The 27588-nt window shown below is 33.0% G+C and overlaps 1 protein-coding gene across 1 annotated transcript in view; it reads left to right on the forward strand.

Moving 5' to 3' along the window:
* Window positions 1-27588, forward strand: part of LOC129224122 (DNA helicase MCM9-like) — a 67262-nt gene that overhangs the window by 3222 nt on the left and 36452 nt on the right. The window contains exons 2-9 of the mRNA XM_054858532.1: window positions 5483-5579; window positions 8794-8935; window positions 10974-11085; window positions 16176-16358; window positions 17978-18131; window positions 24417-24543; window positions 25229-25375; window positions 26540-26600. Coding sequence (XP_054714507.1) covers window positions 5483-5579; window positions 8794-8935; window positions 10974-11085; window positions 16176-16358; window positions 17978-18131; window positions 24417-24543; window positions 25229-25375; window positions 26540-26600 — 1023 coding nt within the window. The remainder of the gene's footprint in view (window positions 1-5482; window positions 5580-8793; window positions 8936-10973; window positions 11086-16175; window positions 16359-17977; window positions 18132-24416; window positions 24544-25228; window positions 25376-26539; window positions 26601-27588) is intronic.

The following is a 27588-nucleotide window of genomic DNA, read 5'->3' on the forward strand; positions in this document are numbered from 1 at the left end:
GCATATGTATTGATATGACAGGATAATATATAGATGTTGTCATGACAGCATGAAATCAAGGTCTAGGCTAGATGATCTTGCTTTTGTAATATTGCATACGTATTGATATGACAGGAAAATGTCAGGATACATTGACATGACAGTATGAAATCAGCACGTTTGCAAGGTGTTTTATCCATTTATTTATTTGTATTATTTTCACTTTAAACTCGAGAGTTAAATTTCATTCTTTAATTATTTCTGTTATTCTTCAAGATAATTTTCTAGCCTAAGAATATTTTCTTAAAGCTGATATCTGATTGGAAATTCATATAAAGATATTAATAGTACTCGCAATTTAATTTAAAAAATGAAACTTTCTTCGTTTTGCGTAATACTTGACTTATTTTTTAAATTCATGCTTCTAATTGTGCTATAAAGATATAAAATGCCTAGTTAGGAATAATTGCGGAAGGTTTATAGCACATTTAAGAGTAAAGATAGCAAAATAATAAATAAATACAATAAAGTACATTTTCAAATGGATGTCAGCATTGAAAATATCCATGGACAAAACATGTGAATTTATCTTAAAGAATAACATAAATAACCGTTGAATAAAATTTTTTACTCGTGAGATTGAAGTGATAATACGAAATTCTGGGCTTCATGTCCTTTGTTTCAAAGTCTAGGGACGAAAAAAGTTATTTTCGGCCATTTCTAACATTGATCGCACATCGTCTGCGATATGACTTGTTTAGTACTATATTAATAAACAAATTCAAATATCAGTCATTCATAATTTATTCCTAAAACAATACAATTCCACACTAATAACCAAGCAACCAACTTAACGAAGCCTAAAAAATGCAACGCCACGTGCAACTCCTCTGAACCGACTGAATCGATGTGCCAGCAATGCGAGGGACGCTGGGTAGAAAGAACTGTGCGCATGCGCAAGTATCAACGAAGGTCTACCTGTTCTATTGTGTACTAATTACCTTGACGACGACAGCATGAAATCAATATCATCTTGGCGGCGTCAACATGTATGCAATGTTGTTATTGTAAGGTAATATCAATATTGATATTTTAAGATGAATGCAATGTTGCATACGTGTTGTTATTGTAATATTGCTTTTTAATCTTTATGCAAGCTTTATGCAGTATGAAACACGTCAATATTGATGCCGTCAGTATGATATCAAGATCTGTCAAGGTTGATGCAAGAAATTTTGCTAGTAGGGAGGGTATTAAGTCCAATAAAAACCATAAACAGACCCCGAAGAGTTCCTATTTTTCCTAGTTTTTCCTACTTTTTAGAGCTCTCTCCTTATTTTCCTCTTTTTTCCTTTTTTTTCCTACTTTTTCTTTCGGAATTGATGTGATATACCCCACCCTTGGCGACTTTTTCCTGTTGGCGCCAAGAAAGCGTCGCCAAGAAAACGATGTATGACGACATATGTCATACATCGTTCTTAGCGATGCTTTTTTAGCGCCAACAGGAAAAAATCAGATAAAAAAACATGATCAAAGCACTTCAGAACACGATATATATAAAAACAACATAAAAGCACAACAAAGAACATCACGAATATATGCTTCAAAAATGTACAGGGCCGGGGTTTTTTGTAAACATATTAAAATACAATGAAATAAATTATTGTATTAATTACAAGTAGAAATTAATGCATTAATTTTTTTTTTCATCATTTCTCCGGGATACGAGCCCTCGGTCTCATAGTACTTTCGTAATGAGACCTCGGCTCGCCGGCCCTGCCTCGGTCTCATTACAAAAGTACTATGAGACCTCTGGCTCGCCAGGACCTCGCTCCGCTCGTTCTGTTATCCCTCCAACTGTTAATATACATTACAGTCGGAGTATGGTCACAGTTATGTATATTTTCATGGAGACACCCAAGGGTGGCTCCTTCCGTTCAGTTTTAAGTGTGAAATATGCACCATTATTGTGCAGATTTATTAATAAAATTCAGCATTTTTAAGAGTACAACCGAAAGAACTTTCAATTGTTGACATAAAATTCAGTACCTAAAGGAGGCACGTTAATAGAATGTCTAAATAATTCGTGGCATCGATAAGAATTAACTTTTGGAACAAAATAACCGTACTATTTCTGTAAAATTAATTTACATACAGTAAAAATAAAGTTAAAAACTACAAGAACCCCTCAAGGATTTGTAAAAACAAAGAATTTTGGAAGTGAGAGGTTTTTTTTGAATTCTAAAATAAAGAACTTACCTTTTTATATGGTATAAATATTCTCACTCAGTCTAAAACAATACATCATACGACAATGATACACACAGATACACACCACGTTACAGATACACACAGATACACACCACGTTACAGATACACACCACGTTGGAGTTAACTTTTAATTAACCTTCAAGTTTGAAGAAACTGGCATTTTCTAATGTTTTTACTTCAAAACACAACTACTGAATTTAAACTAACACAAAATAAGCATTCCGTAAGGTATATTGCACGAAACAACACCACGTATCTCTCCTGCGTGAAACCCAAACAACCCAAGTAAACAAGTTTGAACAGATCTGTAAGATTGCCTTCGGGTTGCTAAACACAGGTTAGTTTGGCCAGGGATGCCATGCATAAAAAATTATCGCCTCATTGGCGAGAAAAATATTTTAATTTTGTGCAAAAAAATTGAATATCGCCAAATGGGGGGGTATATCACATCTGTACCTTTCTTTCTTTAGTATAGCACTTCTAATTGTGCATTGATTTTTATTTTTGCAATGCCGCACCAATAATTTTCTGCATGTTTTGATTTTGAAAAGTAAAAGGAACAAACGGATCCTTAGCTTTTCATTGAATGACTACAGTAATTTCTGGAAGGAACGCCGTTGCGTTTGTGTGGTTAAAAGTTAAATTTTCGTAAGTGACTTTTTTTGCCGTTGCGGCGTTTATGAACAACTTTTCTTTTTATCGCCCTGACTTCAGTCCTACTGTATTAACGAAACTAAAAAAATAGATACTGGCACATTCTGATGCAACCATATATAATTTACCCATCAATTAGAAGCTTTAAGTAAAGTAAACGGCCGACTGTTCAAAAAATGCGGGAAAAACCGAATTTCCTATTCGCCAATTTTTTGTATGATTACAAGTGAAATGGATCTCAATTTAAACAAAAAGGCAATGTAAAACCTTAAAAGGAACATGAGGAAGCAAAAACTGAAAAACTTGTACACTATACATATTTTATACGATATAAAAGCGACAGATAACAGAAATTCGCTAAAACTGACTACTTCAAAAATAATCGCGGAAACTTTTTTCGTACATAAGTATGATTATTGTTCATTCTAAATTGTAAACATGATTATAAAATTTCATTTTCTTTCCTTGCAAAGAGTGTACATATTTGAAAAAAAAAAAAAAAAAACATAAAACCTGAATGGGCAAAACGTTCCCGATTTTTGGAGAAAAATCGGAAATCAATTTAAATGCAATATTTTGTTTTTATTTCTTCATATTTTTAAAAGTTGGGGATAGAGCTACTAACTAATATGCATTTCTTTTCTTTTTAATGGGTATTTTCTACTCTGATATATCATCAATATCGAGGAGTTGCACATCATTTTTATGTGCTGTGTTTATGGCAATGCGACATTTCTGAGCATTTGAAATTTTTTTAGCAGACTCTTACTTTTTTCGGGGTGCGGCAATTATACCGATGCGGCGTATCTACTGTATGTTATTTTACTTAGTGCGCCTGATCAGAGGGGGGAGAGAAGGAGATATATGCAGGCGTTTGATGTCAGGTGCCCCCCCCCCCCACACACACTCTCAATTTCGAGAACAATTTCCGAATGAATATTTTTGTTGTATGGTGAGGATTGGGATAAACTACAAGCCTTCCCTTTTTTGCACAGAGAAACATTAGTAACTAATCTTTGTCTTTGGTAAAAATGTTATGTTTACTATGCATGGATGTTTCCTTTTATTTTCGTGACAAAAATTTTGGAACAAGAAGGAGGTAAAAATCATCAAACCATTAAAACAATATTTGTTTTTATTGCTTGATTAAAATTAGAACTGACTCATCACTTTGATCCCTCCCCCCGGAGGTGGCTAGCGAAGGATGTATACTGAATGCAAATTTTATCTGCAAACAAAAACCGCACAAGCATTAATTTTCCAAAGCCAGGGAGGGGAGACATTGACCCCCATAAATGACGTGCCTGAAACAAAAATGTATGTTGAATTGCTAAAATTACATAACATAGTACTAACTATTTAGTTGACTTATTTCGTTATTTATTTAGTTTAATTATTTTATTATAAATTTTATGTCCCATATTTAAGAACACATTTTATTTTAGTTCTGCATTTTCAGTCGTTTTCCTTTTTTTTGAGCAATCATGATTGCTTATTGCTTTTACTTGACTGTTTTTGGCGTGTTTCTTTGTTTAGATTTTGTTTTCATATTTTTGTAAGTAATATCTTTGTTTCCACCAGTTTATTTTTAATCCTAATGATTGTCAGTCTTCTTAATGTGTGTGTAGTTCTATCTCTTCCTATTTTTTCCTACTTTTTTAAGCGATTTTTTTCTTACTTTTTCTACTTTTTTATTTTTTGATTCCTTATTTCCTACTTTTTCCCATCAAAAAACCACTTCGGAGTCTGCATAAAGTATTATGATTTACTAAGAACGCATAGAAACCACCTTAGTTGGAGAAAAAATAGTGTGCTTTATGTGCTTTATTTTCATTTCCATTTTGGAAGGGAACCTTGTTATACATGTTTAAAGCTTTTATAAAATCATAAAATGAAGACATTTCAATAAGCTTAAAATATATTTCTTCTGTTTCTGATGTACTATAATTAGGCTTGCCAGATTTCTGAGATGTACAACCGGGACACGGGAATGCCCCGCCCCCCCCATCAACGTCGTTAGTATCCCAAAGGGGCATCCACACACACCAGTGGATAATTTTTGGAGTGTAGGGCAGTTTATTCCTATGAATAAATGTTTACTAATTATGAACCTAAAACAGTAGTAATAAAACATGACATAAGCAGATAAAATTTGAACATTTCATTTCTTAGATGTGAATATTTACAATTTATTTTAGTTAGAAAAAATACTTTGAATGAAGAATAAAAAGTTCAACGTTATTTAGTTATTCTTTTCATTTTATAGTGCTCTTTCAGACAGTCTCTTTTGGTTTTGATCTTGTAAAAATCTTCACAAGCTAATCCGGTATTAATTTTACAACTCAAATTTACAAATGATATAGTAATTATCCTAAATTATCCTTCACAGTTAATTATTTTTAAGCCTTTTTGGTCATTTGTAATCAAATTTATCTTTTTCTGGGATGTGAAGTAAACCAACCGGGACACCAGGATTTTGTCTGAAAACCGAGACTGTCCCGGCCAAACCGGGATGTCTGGCAAGCCTAACTATAATAAAACTTTTGAAAATAATTAAAACCTTTTTATGCTATTTCAGATGAACTCGAATTTTTTGCAAAAACATCATGCACATCAGAGCTGATATCTGTTTTAATGCAAAAGGATGCTTCCTCTCATTACTCTATTCAGATTGAGTATAAAATTTAACTATCTCCTTTTATTTTTTTCTTTATTTTTTTAAAACTATATTTTATGTTTTTTTCCCCCTGAAAACATTTATATTTAAACAGTAATGCATCTGTTTCCTGTGCTAGGTAAATTAGCCAATTTTTAAGAGTCTTAACAACATCATTTCTAAAGTCTAGTTAGCCAAAGATTATTTTGACACATTTTAATGTTGATTTTTTTTCTTTCCGCTTTTAGAAAACTTTAGTTAGCGAACAAATAAGGCTTTAGACTAGATATTCAGAATGATTACCACTTTCTACATAAAGTCACAAAAAAGGGTTGCACTTTTGGCAGCTATTTTGTTTTTAAATGGGTGTGCATCGCAGACTGTAAATAACCTATTCAGTGTTAGTAATATTAACAACAAATTAAAAGATTCATACTCTACAGAAAAAAATTAACAAAATTTCACTGGATATATTTTTTATATAAAGGTGTACATATACAGTGGACGCCATTTAATTGAAAAACCCACTTTAAGGAAACAAACTGTCAAAAACAGAACAAAATCCAGCTTTATTAAATAAGCTGCTTTAGGGAATCAAAACTGTTTACAACAAACGTGATACATATAAGCGGCAGCCGCTATACAACCAAAAGAAATAGTTTTAAAATTTTAGAATATAATAGAAACGTAGGCAATAATAACTAAATAAAAGCATGTGAGATGCAGGCTGTGTCATGCAAGCTGTGGTTTATTTAGTAGTCTGAAAATATCTGTCACCTAACACAATTATTTTTGAGGGAATTCGGAATTGTAATAGACTGTAAATGCAAAAACAAAGCCTTTGCAAAAAAAATGTTTGTAAAAAACCTATCATTTTTAAATGTATGTAAAAATATCAGAAATAATAGACTTAGCTACTTTTGCTAAAAATATTCGGTCTGAAATAACCAATAAAAAAAAAAGAAAGAAAAAATTGTACAAGCTCAAGAAAACGCTTACCGGAAATTTTCAATGAAATGATCTTTAGTTGGCGACTGGCAACCTCTAGTCTAAAGTTCTACAAAGTATAAATCAATAAAATATACAATGCAAGCATTTACTTATTTTTTAAATATGCAGCATACACCTAAGGGTTGTTCTCCAGAAAACTTTTGAAGGCAAATATTTTTCAATTTTGAAACCTTTTTTTTTTTCATTCTTACATGGAAGTGTTACCTACTAGAAGTAACCATAAACAATGGCTCAGCTAAGTTCCAATTATTTTACTCATAAATAAAAAAAAATTAAAAAATGCCTTATTCACGGAAATTTAAAAAAAGAAAAAAACTTTTAATATTTAAAAATTGAGGTATATTTAATATCAAAGTAGTAATTTTGTTAATTGTGCAAACAATCAGCTATTTTAATGATTAGTGGGAATCTAATATTAAGCTCTCTTAATTAAAGTATGGCTTAATTAGTAGTTTCAAATTTATGTTAAAAAATAGTATTTAGTAAATTTGAGGCTATACTGGCAATTTATAATTTTGGTAGAATGCCTATTATTGATGTCTTCCCCCTCCATCATTTATTTTCACCTCAGAAGTAATGACATTGATAAGGTCTGTCAGGGAGGTGAGGAATTTGCCATTAATGTAGGCATAATTGATACATTTTTCAAGGGAAATTTTTTTTTTCTTTGTTGATATAATCTGCGCATGTCAAGCATATGAAAACATGTTCACTTCTTTTTTAAAATTAATTTACATCCCTGAAATTCAAGTTCACGGAGGTGAGAAGTCAGAGTAACCACACTAAGTTTTTAAAGCAAAATCTATCTTCTTGTTTTTTGACAAAAATCTCACAACTTCAACTATGGCTGAAAATAAACAAGGAGGATCTCTTGCATCATGGAAAATAAAAATCGATGTCAATTCTGCGAGGTGTTAATGAGGAATGGCATTTTGAGTTTAGGTAACGGAGGTGAGAATTTTTTGTGTGACAGACCTCATTATCCTACTAAAACAAATTAAATCACAATAGAAAAAATTTAAATACCCTTGAGCATTTAGTGTTTGAGACACTTGTGAGGAAAAAGTTCTAAAAAATAAGTTCATTGTTTTATTTAAACAAGTTATTAAGCATCATTATGAGCTGCACCAGGTGTGTGACATGCCACGGAGGTGAGAATGCACATGTTGTGAAGCAAAAAAATATTTAAAAAATTTTTTTCAAAAAATGTTGACAGATTTAAATGGATACTTTTATGGGGAATGTAAAAAATATTAAATGAACTATTCTTTAAGCTTTTACTGTTAAGTACATGTGACTTAAAAGTTACACTTTTTGGAGAATGACCCTTAAATAAGGCACTTAATAACAACATATAAGGCATTTAATTTTCTTTTTGCAACCGTTATTTGTAGCTGCTGGCTGTGAATCCTGTTATCAAGTATGTGAAAACATTAAAAAGTCTTAAAAGTGAATATAGTGCTTAAATTCTTTATAAATTTATTGGATTGTGCTCATTTTTTTATAAATTTCATCTTGCTGATTTCAACATTGAGCATGCACTTCTTGGAATACTGGTTCCTTTGTTTAAGATTGCAATCCTTTTCATCTTACTTTTAATATTTTGCATCTTACTTAATATTTTAATATTTTTGATAGTTTGAAGTAATTTAAAAATATGTTGCCTTGGATTGACATATTTTATTTTGTATTTTAATAATTAATAAATTATTAAAATACCTAGATTAATTACCTACTTAAAATGCCCTAGATTAATTTACTGCATTTTTTATCTTTATAGTAAATAAATCTATTTATTTAGATGAAACTACCTAACATTGAGCATGTGAACTTCCTTTGAACTTTAAATGCCCTAAAATTTAAACTAAATTTTATTCTTAATTTTTTTCCCACTTCTATCTTTGTATAAATGAACTTATCCTACTTTAAAAGAATATTATGTATTTTATATATGTATGTGTGTTATTTTCTCAAATTGCAGGTATTGATTTTGTGTGATTTTTTTCACCTTTCAATGCTTATGACATGCATAACTGAACTTCAATTGTTAGCATCAAATCTGCTTGGAACAGAAAATGTCTTTCACTCCTTTACATTTTGTGTAATAGAGGTTGTGGTTGTGACAACTTTTGCTTTTCTATATAATTGTTTTCCTATGTGTGATTATTGTCAGTTTACGCTGCTCAATGAAGCAAATTTTAATAATTGCCTTCCTCTTGCAGTTCACTGAGCCTTTTTGAGCATAATATTGTTTTTGCTCATTATTTTTTCCAAAACCCAAGAAAAGCACTGAAGATTCTAGATGATGCATTTAAAAGTGTTTCCATTGATTTAACAAGAAGTCATTCTCTAAAAGCAGAAATGGTAAGGGACAATGACGTTAATTTTTTAAAAATGTTAAAATTTGTCGTAATGTAATTGAATTTATACTATTTGTAGACTTCTAAATATTTTCCATGGGAAAGCCACAAAACCTCTCTTTCCGAATGTCACCAAACATTGTTTAAAATTGCATTTTTTGAAACTTGAGTTTTGAAAATTTTCCCAAGAAATTCTTTCAAACTCCATTCCTTAAACATAACACAACTAAAATGAGCCTACAATTACATTTTTAGGACTTACATTCTGTAATATTGCCGGTTGCAGAGTCTCTCAAGGGGTGGGTTATTGCTCCACCCTTGTATCCGGCCTTGAATAGACCTGTTGATAAAACCAGCATTCTGTTGACTTTGTTACTTGCTGTACTACACTGCTGACTAAATTTAAAATTTCAACTAATTAAGATATCCAGATCAAGTTTCTTCTTAGTTTAAGATAGAGTAAGTAAAAGCATGCCTGTTTATTCCCATGATCTAAATGAGGCACATTTTCCTACAATGAACAACAAGCCCACTTATAAATCTGATAAGTGTACTTACACCTTCACAGATTGAAATTAATGAAGTGTTATTTGAAAGTTTTGATGTGTTACATATGTTCAACCCATTGCCGACAAAAATTGCCTTCTTTCAGCCGCCACATTATATGGTAACTCAAGCAGTGCTTCTCATCACTCTTTGCTTTGATGTGGTAAGTGAAGAGGTGCTTCTCACTCCTACTTGATTTGATGTGGTATGGTTTCTTACTCATTTGCAATACATAGAAGCTTTAGTTGACCCATTAAGAGGAAATTTTCAGGAACCACAAGGTTGATGGTGTCTGATTGAATAAGAAGCTCTATATTGTTCTAATAGGAAACACACTTTAGCTTATCAGGCTCTTGTGCTTAAAAACCTAATAAAGCCAACTATTAAGAATTAAAAGGTATTTCAGGGTATTCAAAGGTATTTTATTGCTGAAAGTCACCAAACCACATATTACAGTGAATCCTGTTACAACCAACTCCAAGCGACCAATGAAATTTTTCGTTGTAACGGAATCGTCTTAAAACTTTCTTAGTTTTTAAAAAGTGTTAATTTTGCAAATGTCCACTCTAATATAATTAAAGCTGCAACAATTACTGATACTAACAATCTAAAATGTAATTGAACACATTACTTATTCTGAAAAAACAAAGAAAAAAGTATTGAACACTGACCTTTTGTTCATTGATTGATTTCACAAAAGTTATTTTCTTTTATATGAGAAATTTTTCCTCAGAGGACAAAATAAAGGATTCTAATTTATGAACATAACTTTACTGACCACAAGAAGTTGAAATTTTGCTGACCTCCTTGTAAATTCTCAGAGTACCTCACGTTTGATGCACAGAAATCGACTTTGCACTGCTAGACACTAGCTTTTGTTGCCACACGTCAGCTTACGATTTAGTATGAACCGATTTCTGCTTTGAATGGCTCTGTTTCGAAAGGATAAACGGAATTCTCTCGTTACGACTTGTGAAAGTCGTTTTTTAATTTCCAAAAACAGCAATAAGTAAAAAATAGTCAAGCTTGCATTGAAAAAAATCTTTTTGTGTCGATTTCTTGAAAAAATCTTTTGGTTGAAACAAGAATTTTTATACATTTTAATAGGTTTTAAAACGGGACCGAACGTTTTGTTCGTATTAACAGATATTTCGTTGTAACAGGATTTCACTGTTTATCATTTAAAAAAGTGCCTTATTTAAAGAACACAGATATGTTAAATGTTTAAAATTTAAAAGGTTAAAACACTGAATTGTGTCTGAAATTATTGTATGTTAGGCGTAAGAAAATTACAAAATAAGCAGGATATGTCTTGGGATGGTTTTCTCAAAAGAAAAGATCTTGGGTGCAAAGGGTTAATTTATTTACTAATGTATTGATAAAAATTTTTAAAACAAATTAATAGTTCAATTTTCTGAAATTGGTGTAAAATTTTCTGTAATAATTAAACATTTTTTTTGCTGGTGATTGTGATTAAGTTTTTTTTCTATTTCTAGATTTTTAAGGAAAATTTACATGTCCGATTAGTAGCATTGCCACATCTTCCTGAAATTCATAAATCTGTCCTTCCAAAGTGCTCTGAAGTTGGATTATTTATGTGTATAACTGGTATTATCCTTTTGTTCTTTAAGCATTAAAAATGAATGTATGATCTACATGATTTTCACCATTAAAATCATATTGCTTCAGAAGAAATAATCTTTTTGTTTGCAAACTGTATTTAGAATTATTTCTGAAAGCTCTGTAATTTTTAAAATTTGCTGTAAGAGTTAAATTTTTATTACTTTAGATTATATCATAATGAAGGGAAAAAAGCAACATTGTTGATGAACAATTCAATTAGCTTTTTCTCGATTGAAAAACTGTGAAAATTATAGAAGTTTAAAATTTAATTATGTAGCATTTGATTTACGTAAGAACTTTGCCCTGTTGACTTTCCTTTGCTTTGCTATGTGATTGGTATTCATTTATGTTCACAAGTACATAGAATTATGTTTTCTGTTTGTATTTTGATTATGAACATGATCTTCCTCTTAGAGAATATGGCGAGAGTCAATGGAAAATATTTTGTGTTTTATATTTGTGCAGGTGTGTAGCCAAGGAGGGGGACTTGGAGATATAGCCCCCTCCCTTGAAACTCAGTAAAGTGGGCCAGATTATGCCTTCACGAACTAAGCAAAAGTTAGCTAGACATCCCCTTGCATTGTAGGCATCCTAGGGCAACCACTTTTATTCTTGGAGAAAGAGAGGTTGCTTCACAAAAAGGCCTTTCTTGTATATATTTAAAAACCAGAACTAACAGTATACAAGAGTAAGGTGAAAAGTACTCGGCCTGACATCGAAATGGCCTTCTAAAAAGCAAAAATGTATGTTTCCTGCCTGGAGGGTCTTGTTATTAGTGCATATGAAAAATTTCAGCTTGTTCTCTCAAGTAGTTTATTTGCAGTAATTTTTGCAGTAGACATCCTATTTGTTTTCCTTTAAAATGCATAAATTTGAATATTGTGCCTTCATAACATTCTTTGTTTTGGTTGGGTTTACCCCCTTAAAAAATTCATCCCACGTTGAAAAATGTTTAATTGGACTTTACTTCATCCATGTAAACCGTTAAAAAGTGGGCAGTTGTCCTCTTAAGTCCCCCACATCTCCCAAATATTTCCCATGTGAATCACTACCAAAAACCGCAACACCAGCTAAAATCATCGAAAAGAGCATATATCATGTTGGAAGATAGGCGAATGAAAATGAGTGACAAAGCCGAGGCTGTTAGGATATCAGAAAAAATGAGTGAAACATCTTGCACAAAGAATTGGGGTTGTGACTGCTTGCACCAAGATGGGTGCTTCATTTGCTGAATGCCGATCAAAGCAGATTTTCGCAGCAATGTTTGGATCATTTCAGTAGGAATCGGAACAGTTTTGTGATACAATTTGTCACCACGGGTGAGACATAGGTACAACACTACACGCCAAAAACAAAACAACAATCATAGTGCCATGTCCAGCGCCAAAAGAGAGAAGTTGATCTATCTGTCAAAAAGGTTTTGCGCAACATGTTTTGGGGTGTGAAAGGAATCCTGTTAATGATTGCCTTGTGAAGGTCAAAGCAATTACTGGCAAATATTACTCTAACCTTCTTGACCAGCTGGATGCCAAAATTCTGGAGAAGAGGCCTGGTTTGAAAAAGAAAAAAAAATCATCTTTCATCAGGATAACGCACCAGGTTACAAAGGTGCATTGGCGATAGGTAAACTACAGAATTTGAAGTACAATTTGCTCTGCCATTCTTCCTGATCTACTGGCACACTCAAAGTTCCAGCTGCTAACAAAACTTAAAGAAATGTGTTTCTGGAAAGGCCTGTAGACGTGCCTAGATTTACGTACAAGCTAAGCAAGTTATAGCTTAGAGCCTCCGCTTTGCTAGAGGCCCTCAACTCCCGGAAATTATCCTCATTCATTCCAAAAAAAAAAAAACCCTTGAAAAAATAAATTTCATTTTATAGTGCTGGAAAACCTTGAAAATTTGTAAAAATGTGGCTACAAACTGCAAATGGGAGGGGGTAGGAAGAAAGAATGCCAATGTAGGTCAAATTCAGCTCCTTGCTAACATCCTTACCAAAAATGTAAAAACCATGGTTCTCACCTTTCTGAAACATATTACAAATTTTTTTTGACTCACATGTTTCATGTCTTGTTATTTATATAATTCCGAATGCAGCATTTTGGAAATTATTTTCTGTTTTCTTTTAGCTTATTATAAGAAGCCTGTAGATGTTGTTTACATTGATTTTCAAAAAGCTTTCGATAAGGTACCGCATGTTGCTCTACTTAGCAAATTAGCTGGTATAGGAATAGGAGGGAAAACTTTCATTTGGGTAAAAAACTGGCTGGCCGGAAGGAAACAAAGGGTAGTTGTAAGGGGAAATTATTCTAATTGGAGTGAGGTTTTAAGCGGGATTCTTCAAGGATCAGTGTTAGGGCCTGTTTTGTTCATTGTTTTTATGAACGATATTCACAAAAATATTTCTGGGAACATGAATTGTTTTGCTGATGATGTCAAAGTTATGGGGACTGTAGAAAATGAAGAACAAACAAAACAGCTGCAAAAGGATCTAGATCATATTACGGAGTGGGCTGATAAATGGGGTATGGCTGTTAATGTTGGGAAATGTCAAGTGCTACATTTAGGGCATGGAAATAAGTGTACAAGTTATTATTTGCAAGGTTCAGTCATTAGTCAGGCAGACAAAGTTACTGATCTGGGGTCTTAATAAGTCAGAATTTTAAGTTTAGCCAACAGTGCAGCATTGCTAGTAACAAGGCCAATAAGATGCTTAGGTTTATCAAAAGATTTATTTCAAACAAATCTAAAGAAGTTCTTCTGCCGTTATATAGAAGTTTGGTAAGACCTCATTTGGAGTATGCTGTTCAGTTTTGGTCTCCTTATCTTAAGAAAGACATTAATGTATTGGAAAGGGTTCAAAGGCGAGCTACAAGGCTAATAAATGGACTTTCTCGCTTAGACTATGATTCCAGGCTTAGAAGGCTAAAAATGTACAGTCTTGAGCAAAGAAGAGACCGAGGGGACATGATTCAGTTGTTTAAATTTATTAAAATGAAAGATGTTACGGGGCTGAAGTTTAGCACTGAAAACAGGACAAGGGGTCATTGTTTCAAGCTATTTAAATCTCAGGCTAACACGGATGTTAGGAAAAATTATTATTTTAGCAGGGTAGTGGAACCTTGGAACAGTTTACCGGAAGAGGTGGTAATGAGCAAGGGAGTAGATAGTTTTAAGAGGGCCATTGATCTTCACTGGGTATTGTAAATTGACTAGGACCAGTCTAGCTGGGCCCAGAGCCTGTTGCTGGTCGTCACTTTTGTATTTGTATTTCTTTTGCAAATCTGTTTAGCATGAAAAAAAAAGCACTACCACTATCCCTTTTCGTTTTCTGCCCCTCTTGCGACTTAAGCAAAGTTGTTGTCATGAGAAATCTATAGTTTCTTTTTTCTTTGAAATTTAAAATAGCCCTTTCTCATAAAGTGAGAACAGGACTGTAAAAATTTACTATCAAGTACTAAAATATCAGGGACTTGAAAGTGCAAATGAAGTGCATTAAATAATTTTAATTGTTCTAGAGTCCTTAAAAATAGTTTTTAGAAACCTAAGCAAAGTGGACTCCAATTTTATTTCTTATCAAGTGTATAAATTATGAATTGTTCAAATGGGCAGTATGTTACTCTCTTGATACCTATTTTCTTAAATTGTACACCATTTATTTTAAAGAATTTTTTACTATTGATCATTTTATATTTAATTCGTTGTTGTATTTGTCCGTGAGTTGGAGGCAGAGATAAAATGGAGGGAGTGAAGACTTTCATTCGTGAAGCAGAGACCCCCAAGTGACATAATAGATTTTAAATCAAAGCGTTGGAAGAAACCGGCTTCTTTCGCTAGTTCCACTCAAAACATGGTAACCACTCATCGTTGTTGAGTTGCGTGACTTGGGATCTTTGTTTCAACTTTTACTAAGCCAATAATTACACTTGCTCCCTCCATTTACTAATTCCTGCTTTAAGGTTGGAGGTGTGATTAAAAACTAATTGTACGGAAAGCCAGTGTGTGCAAGTAACAATGCATTGTCTTTTTTCTTCCCGCGCTCTTGCTCTCTCAACTACTGCCGTTAATTTGTTGAATCAAAAACAATTTTTACTGTGTATTATCTTAATTTTTGAAAGAGAATATAAATTAAAAAGTTAAAAGTTATGCTTGCCTATTTCTGTCCTGATATTTTTGTAGTTCCAATCACATCTTTTAAGGCTTCAAAATGCAGAATTTTATATCTGTTTTTTAAAACTTCCTCCGGGTGTGGAATCCCCGGACCCCGTACAATTGGGAATATTTTATACTCCACTAAAAGGATAGTCCTGAATCGCTCTCTTGATACCATTCCCCCTCTTAAGGTCTATCCAAACAGGACATCAGGGAAAATGCGTAAAACACGCGATTACACAAAGTAAAAAGTATTGCTGTATGTATCAGAGGAAAGAGACAAACATAGTAAAGGGGGGGGAAAATAAAAAAATTGCCTCTTACACCACCTAGAGAAACGTTGTTCAAACTACAAAAGGGGCCCCATACCTGAAATAGCTTAGGGCCCCATTAAGTTTAAATCCGGCCCTGGCTGTAGATGAACATTTTCACAGCCTTTTAAACTTATACTTCTAGGAAGGAATACTAATGTTGAAGAAATGCTGGACTAAGTTTGTTGAAGTCAAGTCATATAATGCAGAAAAAAAAAATCAATTTTGAACTAAAAATCACAGCCTTTCATTGTCAGGCTGAGAACTTTTCACCTTGCCCTCGTAGCTTTAAACAAAGAGTTTAGAGTGTATTAAACCCTCTGCTTCTCTCCCTTTTCATGGGTTTCTTGATAAACATCCTCTAACACTAGCTTCAATTTCAATTTATTTTTCAGGTATATTTAAAGCCACAAACTGTATTTTGCAGTCATTTATTTTAATTTTATTTATTTATTTGTTTTCATCCCCCCCCCCCCACACGCTTCCATGTATTAGTGTAATATTTTTTGTTTTATTGCATTAATTTTTTAAAAGCAATGTAAGCCACATATTAAATTTTGAATATTTTTTTCTTTAACCATGAATTTCTTAATTTTTCTCTAAAAAATGTTTTAGGAACTGTCATTCGCTCATCTGTTGTAAAAATGCTTCAGTATAGAAAAATTTGGAGATGTGGCAAGTGTAAATTTCAATTCAACATTGATGCTGAAGTTGATCTCGGATATATATTTGAGAAACCTTGCCATTGTCCAAATCCAGTCGATTGTAATGGGAAAAATTTTACACTCCTATCATCAGGTAGGTATATAGTACCTTATCGTAACCCAGCCTCATCTACAATTGCTATATCTACACATTTAAGGTTAAATAATAAAATACTGTACTTGTGAAAAATGCAAATTCTTTAAATATATGCAAAACAAATTAGGGATTTTTCTTAAAACTTGGGACGTGTTCAAGAGATTGAATTTTTTGCAATTTTGTTGAGTTATATATTTTTTGTGCTCCAATGCTAACAAGATATTGTTGATGAAAGTTTACCTCTGTAGTCGGAATATCATTGTAGGTATGGCCTGATTTCCTGTGTTAAATATTTAAAGATAATATTTCAACACCCTTGGAGTTCTTGACGGAATTTATTTATTTATTTGTTAAAATGTAAGACTGAATTTTCAATGAATTTAATTTTAACATATAAATCAAGCTTGTTTGCTTATTTTTGTCAAAGTAATTCAATAAGATTAAAAAGGATCACCTGACTCATATCTACCAAATAAAATGGCAATAGATTAAATGACATTTACCACGTGAACAGCATTCTTTATTGCACAAAAATCAATAGTGTCTGAGGAAATTCAAACCATGCATAAATTCTGTTCTAAGAAGTAAATTTGCTTCCAACTAACTTGCTTGGATAGGGCTCTCGACATAGAACATATAATACATGAATTATTTAGGAGTAGGCCACATCTGAACCAGAGTGCTTTTATGCAAATTTTGCTACTTGTTTCCACCAAAAGTTGTCAGCAACTTGGTATAAGCAAGTTGGTGGACATTTTTTCAGTACTTTGAAGTTTATTTCGAAAATTGTGAATTAAATCATTTTAATTTTTTCCCTCTTTTTATTAATGATTTTTGCAAATGATCACCTGATTCAAATTCAATAAAATTCTCACATGAAAAAACATTAAGATTGTTAAAATGATTCTCAGCAAAACATCTTAAGTAATAAAACTATGTTGTACTTAATAAAACAGTTTTTCTTTTATATATCCTGTTAGTAATCAAGTGATTCCATATGTTTTGTAATTCTCATCATACCTTTCTGAAGCATAGCATAATGTTTTGAGTAATAAAATCTTCCTATTATAAGAATTAGTTTACTTGGCGATGGCTTTAAGTTATTTTGATTACTGTGTTATGCTCTCTCAAAACAAATGAGATTCCATACAAACAGCAGCTGTTTCCTTTGTCTGTTAGAACTAATTCTTTTCTGTACAATCCACAGAAGTTTGGCTATGCACATTAATGGGAGTACAAATTAAATTCATTGTCAACTAGTAAAGCTCCATTACTATTTTTAAAGACTACGATTTTGACCCTTGAGAGAAAGGTTGTTTTGTGTTATAAAATAAAGGTATCAGTTGTTTATGTGCTTTCATAATATTCACTAGTATATATTAAATGAACAACAAAATGATACAAATTTGAACGTTTTTACACTAACAAATAAACAACATTTTGTTTTACAGTTTATTATTTTATATAGTAAATTACGTTAAGGAGTATTGACAATTATCAGGCTTATGGACGTGAGATATATTAATCCGGCTCTGCCTTTATGCAATATAGTCTTAGTAGCTTATGTATATCTTTTTAACATAAATTTTTAATGAAAAGAGTTATTTTCCTTTCAGATATTAACACTGCATTTTGCAAAGATTACCAAGAAATTAAAATACAAGAGCAAGTTTATAACCTGGGAATAGGAACTGTGCCTAGATCTATGTGGGTTATACTTGAAGATGATTTGGTAGAGACTTGTTTCCCAGGCAATGATGTATGCATAAGGTGTGATACTATTTTGGTGGTTGATTTTTTCAATCTGATGTTTAGCTCAAAATGTACTGTTTTATTTTTAATTTGGTATAAGTAATGCATCTGGCAACAACGTTTAGTAATTATCTATTGTTTTTATTAATTGAAATACATACATTTGAAAAATAGTGAAACCCGAATTTGAAGTATTCCCTCGGACTGGTAATGAAAAATGCATCGCACGGGAAAACGTAAAATCGTGGACGAGGTAATTTTAGCATGTTTTTAAAAGTTCACTTTCCCAATAGACTAGTGGAAAAAATCTTTAATATTTTTACTGTTTTTTTTTTAAATATACAATTTTATTTATACACATTTTACACAATCAACTTCTTGAAATTTTGCTTGTTGTTTTGCATTTGCAAATAAAAATGGTTTAAGAGTTTTTTTTTTTTTCTTTTACTTAAATAATAAATATATCAAAACAGCTTCAAACAACAAAATTGAAAAAAAAAGAACCCAAAGAAAGTTTGTGAGTCTTGTCTAGATAAAATGGTTTTGATCTACGTTTAGAAAAACATACCAAGCAGACTTTCCAAAAAAGAGTAGCGTAAAAGCCAGAATAATTTGACATTAACAAAATAGGAATTTTTACGGTCTAACAGAAAGTGACATCGGGAGCGGGATAACATATGAAACAGACAACTTTAAGTCAGGGTTTCACTGTATATGGACACTCTTTAAAATATTTGTGCATTTAAACAAAGTAACTTCAGGATTTTTTGAATCAAATAGTCTAGTCTCACCTAAGCATAAGAAATCTGATCACTTTAATCCTTCCAAATAACATTTCCGTCCTATATATTTTTCATGTTATTTTTATGTGCTCATGTCATTTGCAGAGTCAGATAAAAATATAAAGTATCTGCGCACGCAACTCAAAAGTATCTGCAAGCTAATCATTGTCTCTCCCGTAAAAAAAGGGGGGGGGGGGGGGGGATTGTCCGGATACAAAAAAAAAAAAAAAAAAAACTTTTAATCATAAGAAATAAAAAATAAATACCTGCAGGTATATGCTTTGAGATTAGAAGTATCTAATTTTCATGCCAATTATGTGAGCCTATGGATGCAAAGACCTAAGGTAAATTTCTAAATTTTAAAACTAAGCTTCTTTTAGCAGATATATTTGCATTCGTAAACTCACATATTTTTGGGAATTATACTCCACAGCAGATCACACATTGGTGGCTTATATCTTCTGTTCTAATTAATTGAGAGAGATGGAACAAACATCATCTCGTTTTAAAAGGAAAACCCTTTCCAACGATATATAATGTTAGGGGGTAGGGGAATTTTTTACCCCATAATTAGGAAAAATTTAGCTTAATTAGTTAATTAGAAAAAACTAATTCGAAATTTAGAATTTCTGCTTCCGAGTGCATGGGCCCGGGGTATGTTTGAGTTTTTGTGCCAAGTTTCAGTGCTGTAGGTGCTATGGTGTTATCTGGCTATGGGGTACAAACAAACAAAGAAAGAAACAACCAAACAAACGCCGTCACCTTTATATATTTAGATTTAAGAACTTTTCCGATTATCGGACGACGTGCCACTCCGCGGCGAATGTATCCGCACGTCAGCTAAAGTATCTGCGCACGGCGTGCGCGTGTGCGTCTACATGATCTAGCTCTGGTCATTTGTTCCTATTTTTATGTATCTGAAACATTATTCTTAAGAAAGACATTTCAAAAGAAAATGTTCATTGCTCAGTGGTTCAAAAAGGTATAAATTCATTGATGTTGTAATGTTATCCTCACCATAAGGCATGGGTGCAAGACCTTCCGTCTCAGGACGGATTTCCGTCTTGGACAAAATTCCCGAGACGGAGGTCGGGACGGGAAGAAATTCGATGACTTTCTTCCAGTTTTTACTCAAAAAAGAAAAATTGAGTGTTTGAAAAATATGCTTTAATATATTACTTGACCGTTCCATAACCACGAATTTACATCGACATTCTCTCGGTTTTCCACCATGGGCTTGTTTTGCTTGCAACGTGCTTTTGAAGGAGTGCCTTTTAGACTAGCGCCCGTTTGATTTTTTTTAGGTATAGCTCTGTTATTTCCAACTCACTGCATTGCATACCGAGGAGTTGCTCGCTATTTTCCCTGATTTTTCAAAATAAACGGCTCTAATTGAAAATTTAGCTTTTCTCATGCTATTTTCGATCATCCTTTCGTTTTTTTCATTTGCGGTTTTTTTTGCAAACTTTACACGCATAAATGAAAATTATGTACGCTCTTAAAATGTCTTGAGTTGAATCTGAATCACCGATTGAGATCAAAGGGCGTCCACATGCCAGGTAAAACGGAAACTATCAGAGATTTTGAAGATTTTAATGAAAATGGGAATTTTGGAAATAATCGGGGGGAGGGGGGGATTTCAAGCTGGTTGGAAATGCCGATGGGCAAACGTTCTTGCATTTTTGACAAAGACTTGAGGAATCACTAAATTCCAATGTCAATGAATTAACTTAACATTCGCTAGAATGGAAATATGGGGTGGGGGGGGGAGGAAAGGAGGCAGCACGAGTTTGCCAAGAAATGATGCTCTTGCAAAGAGGGTAAGTCAGCAAATTAACTAACAATACTGAGGTCTTAAAACGTTTATATTTTGGACAATCTAAGAGGGGGCGGGGGTCTACTCAAGGGATCCAGTATAAAATATCGAAAAACTGAATTGAAAGCCATTTTTGAAGCTAGGAGTGGTTCGATATTTCTCCTCTGCAAACACTTAAAAATTTAAAAGTCAAAAAGTTTTAGGCTGTCTTTAATGATGTAAAAGTGAGGAGGTTTTAAAAAAAATCGAAAACTGGAGTCTTAAAAACACTAATTTAGGCAATCTTTGGTGAATTAATGAGAGATGGTATTGGTGTTCCAACATGAAAATGTTTTGTAGCTGATGTATTTAAAACTATTTGAGGCTATACTTAACTGACGTAAGTAAAAGGGCATTTGGGACCCTCTCCCGAAAAGTGTTTGTAATTGAAATCTTAAAACTTTTAGGCTGTCTTTGGCAATGTCAAGAGGTAGGGAGGGGGCTCTCTTTAGGCGAAATTCTAAAACTGGAGTCTTAAAAGCGCAACTTTAGACCATCTTGTGGTTAGGGGTTCCTCTTCCCCAAAAAATATTCAAAGCTGAAGTATTCAGAACTCAGCTTTAGGTAATATTTGGAAGACTTAAGAAGAGGGAATTCGAAGGCTTTCTCTCAATAACTTTTAGAATTTAAATTCTTAAATCTTCGGTGATGAAGAAGGAAACCGCAAATTTAAGTCAAATTTAATGAACTTAGGGGAAGGGGGGAGGGGTCTCTCTCCCCGAAAATTTCACCGTTCTTAAGTATTGAAATGCTATGTTGGCTATTTTTGAGTGAGTTAAGAGTTAGGGAATTCAGGGGTCTTTCTCGAAACATTTTCGAAATTGAAGTCGTTAGAAAAATAAATCTTAACCCGGGAGAACTAGCGGTACTTTTCGTCACACGAGCGCTCCGGGGGGGCTCCGTAGGCACGAAGTGGTTATTTCAGTAAATTAAGTTTGCAAAATAGAAAAAAAAATGTTTTCAACACTGATATATAAATTGATAAACAGCCTCTATAATATGTTTTAAAAAGTAAAGCTTAAGAAACTTACGATACATAAATCTAAATCTTCTTCTGAGCATTACCGATGATCGCTTTACTGTTCTGTATCAACTTCTTCTTTGTCATCTTCATTAAGGGAGTTCTCATCAGTTGAAACCTCAACCAACAAGGTCTGCAACCTCTTCATTTCATCTTTGTAGCTTAAATAGCAATGCATTTCACAACCTCTTCCTTTACATTCACAATCTGAAATGAAAAGCGTGAGCGCTCGCTCCGGGCCTCTGAGGCCCAAACCGGAATTTTCTGGGGAAAAGTGGGAATGTACATTCCTGAAAAGCATGTGGTCAATATGTAGGTCACCTCGAACACAGCTACTGTGGACCTCATTCATTTCCGTTGAAGGGGTGATTTTTGGCAGCGTAGTTTTGTAATGACCGGGCCTGAGAGGCCCGATGCGAGTTCTCCCGGGTTAAACAAAAACTTACACTGGGTTTAGTAAACACAATGAGAAAGGGGGGATTCTGCACCTCAGCCCGAAATATTTTCGTTTCTGAAATTTTAAGAGCTTTGTTTCGGGCTATCTTTGGATGACTTAAGGGGAAGGGCGTTAGGAAGATTCTTTCAATAAGTTTCCAAAATTAAAGTATTAAAATTTTGAGGCGGTCATGAACCATGTTTATAGGTAAGGGGGCAGGAATAATATAGGTATTCCTGCAAAAAAATGTAGAAACTGAAGCCTTAAAAGAAATTTAGGACAATTTGTGGTGAACTCAGAGGAAGGGGTTCTGTAGTTCTCTTCCGAAAATGTTTTGATGCTGAAATATTTAAAGCGCCAGTTTAGGCTATATTTGAGTGCCTTAAGAGAGATGTGATTCGGGGACCCTGCCTGGGGTTAGGATTCAGATCCCCTATTTCTTTTTTAATTAATGAATATTGGAAAGGTACCTTGTTTAAAAAATATATCTACTTCACTTAAAGCGATTTTTTATTTCTAATTTCACCACCTTTTCTTCTTTTTCAAATGAAGACTGTGTGGGGGAATAGTGCCAGTTCATTGTCATTAGTCGGCCATACTCTTCCCTCACCTTTCCTTCTTTTCTGGTTTGTTGGCGCTACCTTGGGTAGACTTTCCGATCAGAACTGATTTATGTTGCAAAAATGAAAACCTCATGTCCTAAGCGATTTTATTGCTACAATAAAAATGTTTATGATCGGCGAAAAACTAATGGTGTGGGGAGCTGCGAGTGCTTTTACCCCTAACCTTATCCAACATCGTCTAAAATTGCGTTTTTGGAACTTCAATTTCGAAATATAACCGAAGGAGAGTTCCTGAATTCCATCCCTTCAATAGTGCATTCACAAAGTGTATAAACGTTATGAAAGTTGGAGTAAAATTTGGTTTTTAAAGCTTCAATTTCGGGAGAGCCCAGAGCACCCCTCCCCCCCCCCCCCTTTTTCTCCAATATTTTTGAAGGTTGCCCAATACTGTGATTTTGGGACTATCAGTTTGAAATAATTGATGTAAGAGTCCCTTAAACCACCTTTCCCTGAACTTTACCAAAATGGCCTACCATAGCATTTTTTAGACTTCAATTTGAAAAAAATTCTGGGGGACCCCCCCCCCCCTCCTTATGGCCAAATTTTCGGTGTTTTGGAATTTGATGTTAAAACGCTTAACAATTACAATTTAAAGACTTAGAATTTAAATCAAACACAGATTCCAAAGCTGGCATTGTTAAAATCTACAGCAATTATACACATAAATTTTTCTTTAAGCTCGCATGCGGTCGGGGGGGGGGGGGGGGCTGAAAATATTTTCCGTCTTGAACGCATCACCAAAATTGCACCCATGCCATGAGGTTTGCAATATATTTAATATACCGTATTACCCCGCCTTGTCCGGCATGCCGGAAAAAGCGAGGTTGACCAGCATGCTGGAAAATTTGAATTTTCGGCATGCTGGATAATTTGAGGTTTATTTTGCAATAAAACAAAACCAAATTTCCCCGTTCTGTTCCAATCAGAAAGCAAACCACTGCAAGAAAAAAGAATTAATCCTGAAAGTAACCTTCTTTCAAAAAAAAAAATGCAATGCATATAATATGTGCTTGTTATTTATGGTAGGTCATTATTAATAGATTTAATTATATGCCAATAAAGTAATCAGTTCTGGAGCAAACATCATTACTGCGATTTGTTCATAATGTTTTTAAATAAATTATTTTGGGTTCCCTTTAGAGAGGTAAGTAATTTTTATTTATCAAATAGCTATGGTAAATTCTTTAGCACTGGTTTAGGGGTGGTAACTTACTGCTTAAATGTTTGCTTACTTGAATTTAATTTTTATAAAACTATTTGTTATTACACAATATTTTTCTTGTTAAAATAACAAATGACATTGTTAGAAAATATTTTTAAAAAATTAAGCTGTTTTTTAATACTAATAAGATATGTATAGAACCTATATTCATTTTTAAGCTGAACATATATTTTTTGTAGCATTATTTTTTTCCTAACCTCGATTTTTCTGGCATGCTGGAAAAGACCAGGCAAGTGTTATTGAAAATCTGCTGACCATGGAATTTTGCGGCATGCCGAATAATGTAGGGTAATACAGTAATTTATATATAATAAATGCAATTTTTTATTATGTAATTATTTCAAAGTTTGCCAAACTTTTACAGTGGAGTATTGATTCAGAGATGGAAGCCTTTAATTCCTGGACGTCCTATTGATATTGATCTTGTTCTTCTTGCTCATAATGTTGAAGTAAAAAATAAAATGTCTTGTGACATAATATCAAAAAATACTGTAAGTATAGCATTGCTGATGGCTTTTTTTCAATGTAGAAATTAAAATTTATTTTATTCATAATTCCATTAAAATGAGTCTTTTTATTTTAAGAGGTCAAGTAAAGTCATTACTATTATTTTTAAACTGTTGTACAGTGTTTATTGCCCTTCCTATAAACAACTCCACATTGGAGGAAAAAATCACTCTTTTGTCTGCTGCCTTTTCATCCATTTTGCATTGCAAAATAAGTAATTCCAAAACAGGTGGTCATAGCACAGACTGCGCCATTGAAATTTTTAGGGGGGTTGTTTTGAGAGGTAATTTTTCCTTTTATGGGGGGGTCTTTGCAATATTTAGGAGGATGCACCCTTGCTCTTAGGGTTTGTGCACTCCTGTAATAGTATCTTTCAATTGAAGACACTTTTGAATGTTTTTAGAAATTTATTGATTGTGTCATGTGGTGATCGCCTAGTAGCCCATAGATATATTTCTTTTCCCTCATCTTTTCTAGTTACCATTTGTGCTATAATACTATTTTATTTAAAATACAAATTGTCTGAATCATGATAGATATTAACTATTCAAACATCACGGTTATTTGAAGATTTAATGGATGTTAGTTTTAACATTTTAATAGCTTGTATTTTGTACAGCTTTAAAAAAAAATAAATAATCCAATATTTAAAACAAGTTTTTTATGTAGGCTGTTGAGTTTGGAAAATTCTGGTTGGATGAGAAAACTGAACCTCTGTTTAAGCGTAATTTCATTTTGTCTTCCATTTCTCCACAAGTTTTTGGATTATATATTGTGAAATTAGCAGTTGCTCTGACTTTGGCTGGAGGAGTGCAGGTATTGTTTTTTCAGATATTTCTTCGCATAATACAATGAATTATATGTTAGTATATTTTTATCATTAGTGATAATGAAAATGTAATGGATTATCCTCTCAAAAACTGTAGATTTTCAGAAAAACTATTAAGGGGTCATTCCACAGTATTCAGTGTTAGATACGGGACATTTCATTGCTAAATTTAAAATAAAAAATCACTGTAAAAATACAAATAACTAAGTTTTCTATTATTTTGCTTCTTATTTGTATTTTTACCATGACAAAAATACAAATGTTTTGAAATTTGGCTGTGAAATGTCCCGTATATAACACTAAACACTGAAGTAACTGTAAATGAAAAGTGCAAATATATATCCAATTGCTGATTTAATCTGTTTCTTAATTTTTGAGAAGTCACTTACTATTCACATATATAAAATAAATTCAAAGTATAGTAATCACTCCATAATGTGGGGTGGAGAGAGGGGTCCGGGGGTTTTCCCCTGGAAAATTTTCAAATTTATAGTCTTAAAAATATTTTAAGCTTCATATTTTTCAAAAACTTTCAATTCCACTTTGGGTGTCACCCCCCAGATGGGTTCCACCTGGGGCAGATCTCCCCCTTCTGTAGTGACACCCCTGCATGTGCTGTTTGCTAGCGTGCATTTAGAATATGTTTTAACTATCAAGGTCATGTTCACGGCAAACCTTTTCAAGCCTCATTCATCAAAGGTTCCAAAAGCCATGGGATCTTTCGTCCTTTACTGTGACTCCTCCACAAAAACTTCGAAAAAATAGATAAAAATAAATTGATAGTGTTGAAACAACAACAAATTGAACAATAATAATGAAAAACAATTTGATAGTAGGTTTTAATGGTAAGAAAATATAGTTTCTGACTTCTTAAGAGATTTAAAAGCTTGAAAACCAACTATGTTACAATCCAGGAAGACATTCTAAATGTATTCAATGTTACACTTTTTTCCAACCTCTCTTTGCGAGCCCCTCCATCTTTTCATCATCTTCCACAATCCACTGCAATGCATTGGTTTACCTTTTCCTTCCCTTTGCTCTCTAGAGGATCCTGTTGAAAACTTTAGTTGATAAATTGAAGATTCAAAAAAAAAAAAAAAAAAAAAATCAAAATGTTTACTGCTTATCTGATGTCAGCATTGCTTTTTTAGAAAGAAGATGGACATTCTAAAGTGAGAGGAGATTCTCATTTGTTACTTGTTGGTGACCCAGGTATATATTTCTTTGATGATTTTCATTTTTAAAGTTATTGCAGAGCTGTATGAAATTGACTTTAATGAAAATGACAATTGTGTGAAATGAAGTGAGAAAAAGGGGGGTCTCTCAACAGAACCAAGCACTGTAACTGGAAGTCTATTGTAGTAAACCCCAAAATAGTCTCTAAAAGAGACCAGGAGCTAATTCAAAATTTTGCAAGCACTTAATGGGAATGTCATGAATCTCTCAAGGTTCAATTACATAATTGACCTAAGTGCTCAAATCTTTAAGCAAAAGGGCTTTACAGTCATATAAGCCAGTTGTCCCAAACCCTATACTTGCAGGCACCATTGCGCCCTCCGATCGTTTTACGTGTTTCCGCCGCTGCAGGACAACGCTAAAGGCATTTAGGGCATTGAAAGTATTTCATAACGAATGATTTTTTATTATTAGCTACAAAACTTAGAAATGACATCCAACACTGACAAAAGAACGACACAAAATGCCACCAAATTCTTTCAAAAAGCATTTTTAACTGTTTAGAGTCTTTGAGTAAATAGACACTTTTTTATGTCAGTCTTTGTTACTTTGTTACTAATTAAATATCCGAACTATTAATAGTCATTTCAGAGGCTGTTCAAGTAAGGACAGAACTGGAAATAAAAACTTCAAATTTCTAAAAAACATGTTACTGAATTAATTGTATCAGTTGAGAAGTTGTGGGATATAATTTATAGAAATAAGTTTCCAATCTTGAAAAGTGCAGTGCATAAATTAAAATCGTATTGCAGTTCCAAATATTTATGTGAATTATTGTTTTTGACGACCATAGATACTGACATTCATTTTAATACAGTAATATCATTACCTTCAAAATATGAAGCAATGGCTAATGAAAATTAATGATGAAACTTGTACTGACAGTGGTATTTATATTTTTATAAAGAATTTTCATACTTTGTACATTTTGAGTGCATTATTTAGTAATTATTTATTGTACATA

This window comes from Uloborus diversus, chromosome 6 (assembly GCF_026930045.1).
Source record: "Uloborus diversus isolate 005 chromosome 6, Udiv.v.3.1, whole genome shotgun sequence".
Lineage (NCBI taxonomy): Eukaryota > Metazoa > Arthropoda > Arachnida > Araneae > Uloboridae > Uloborus > Uloborus diversus.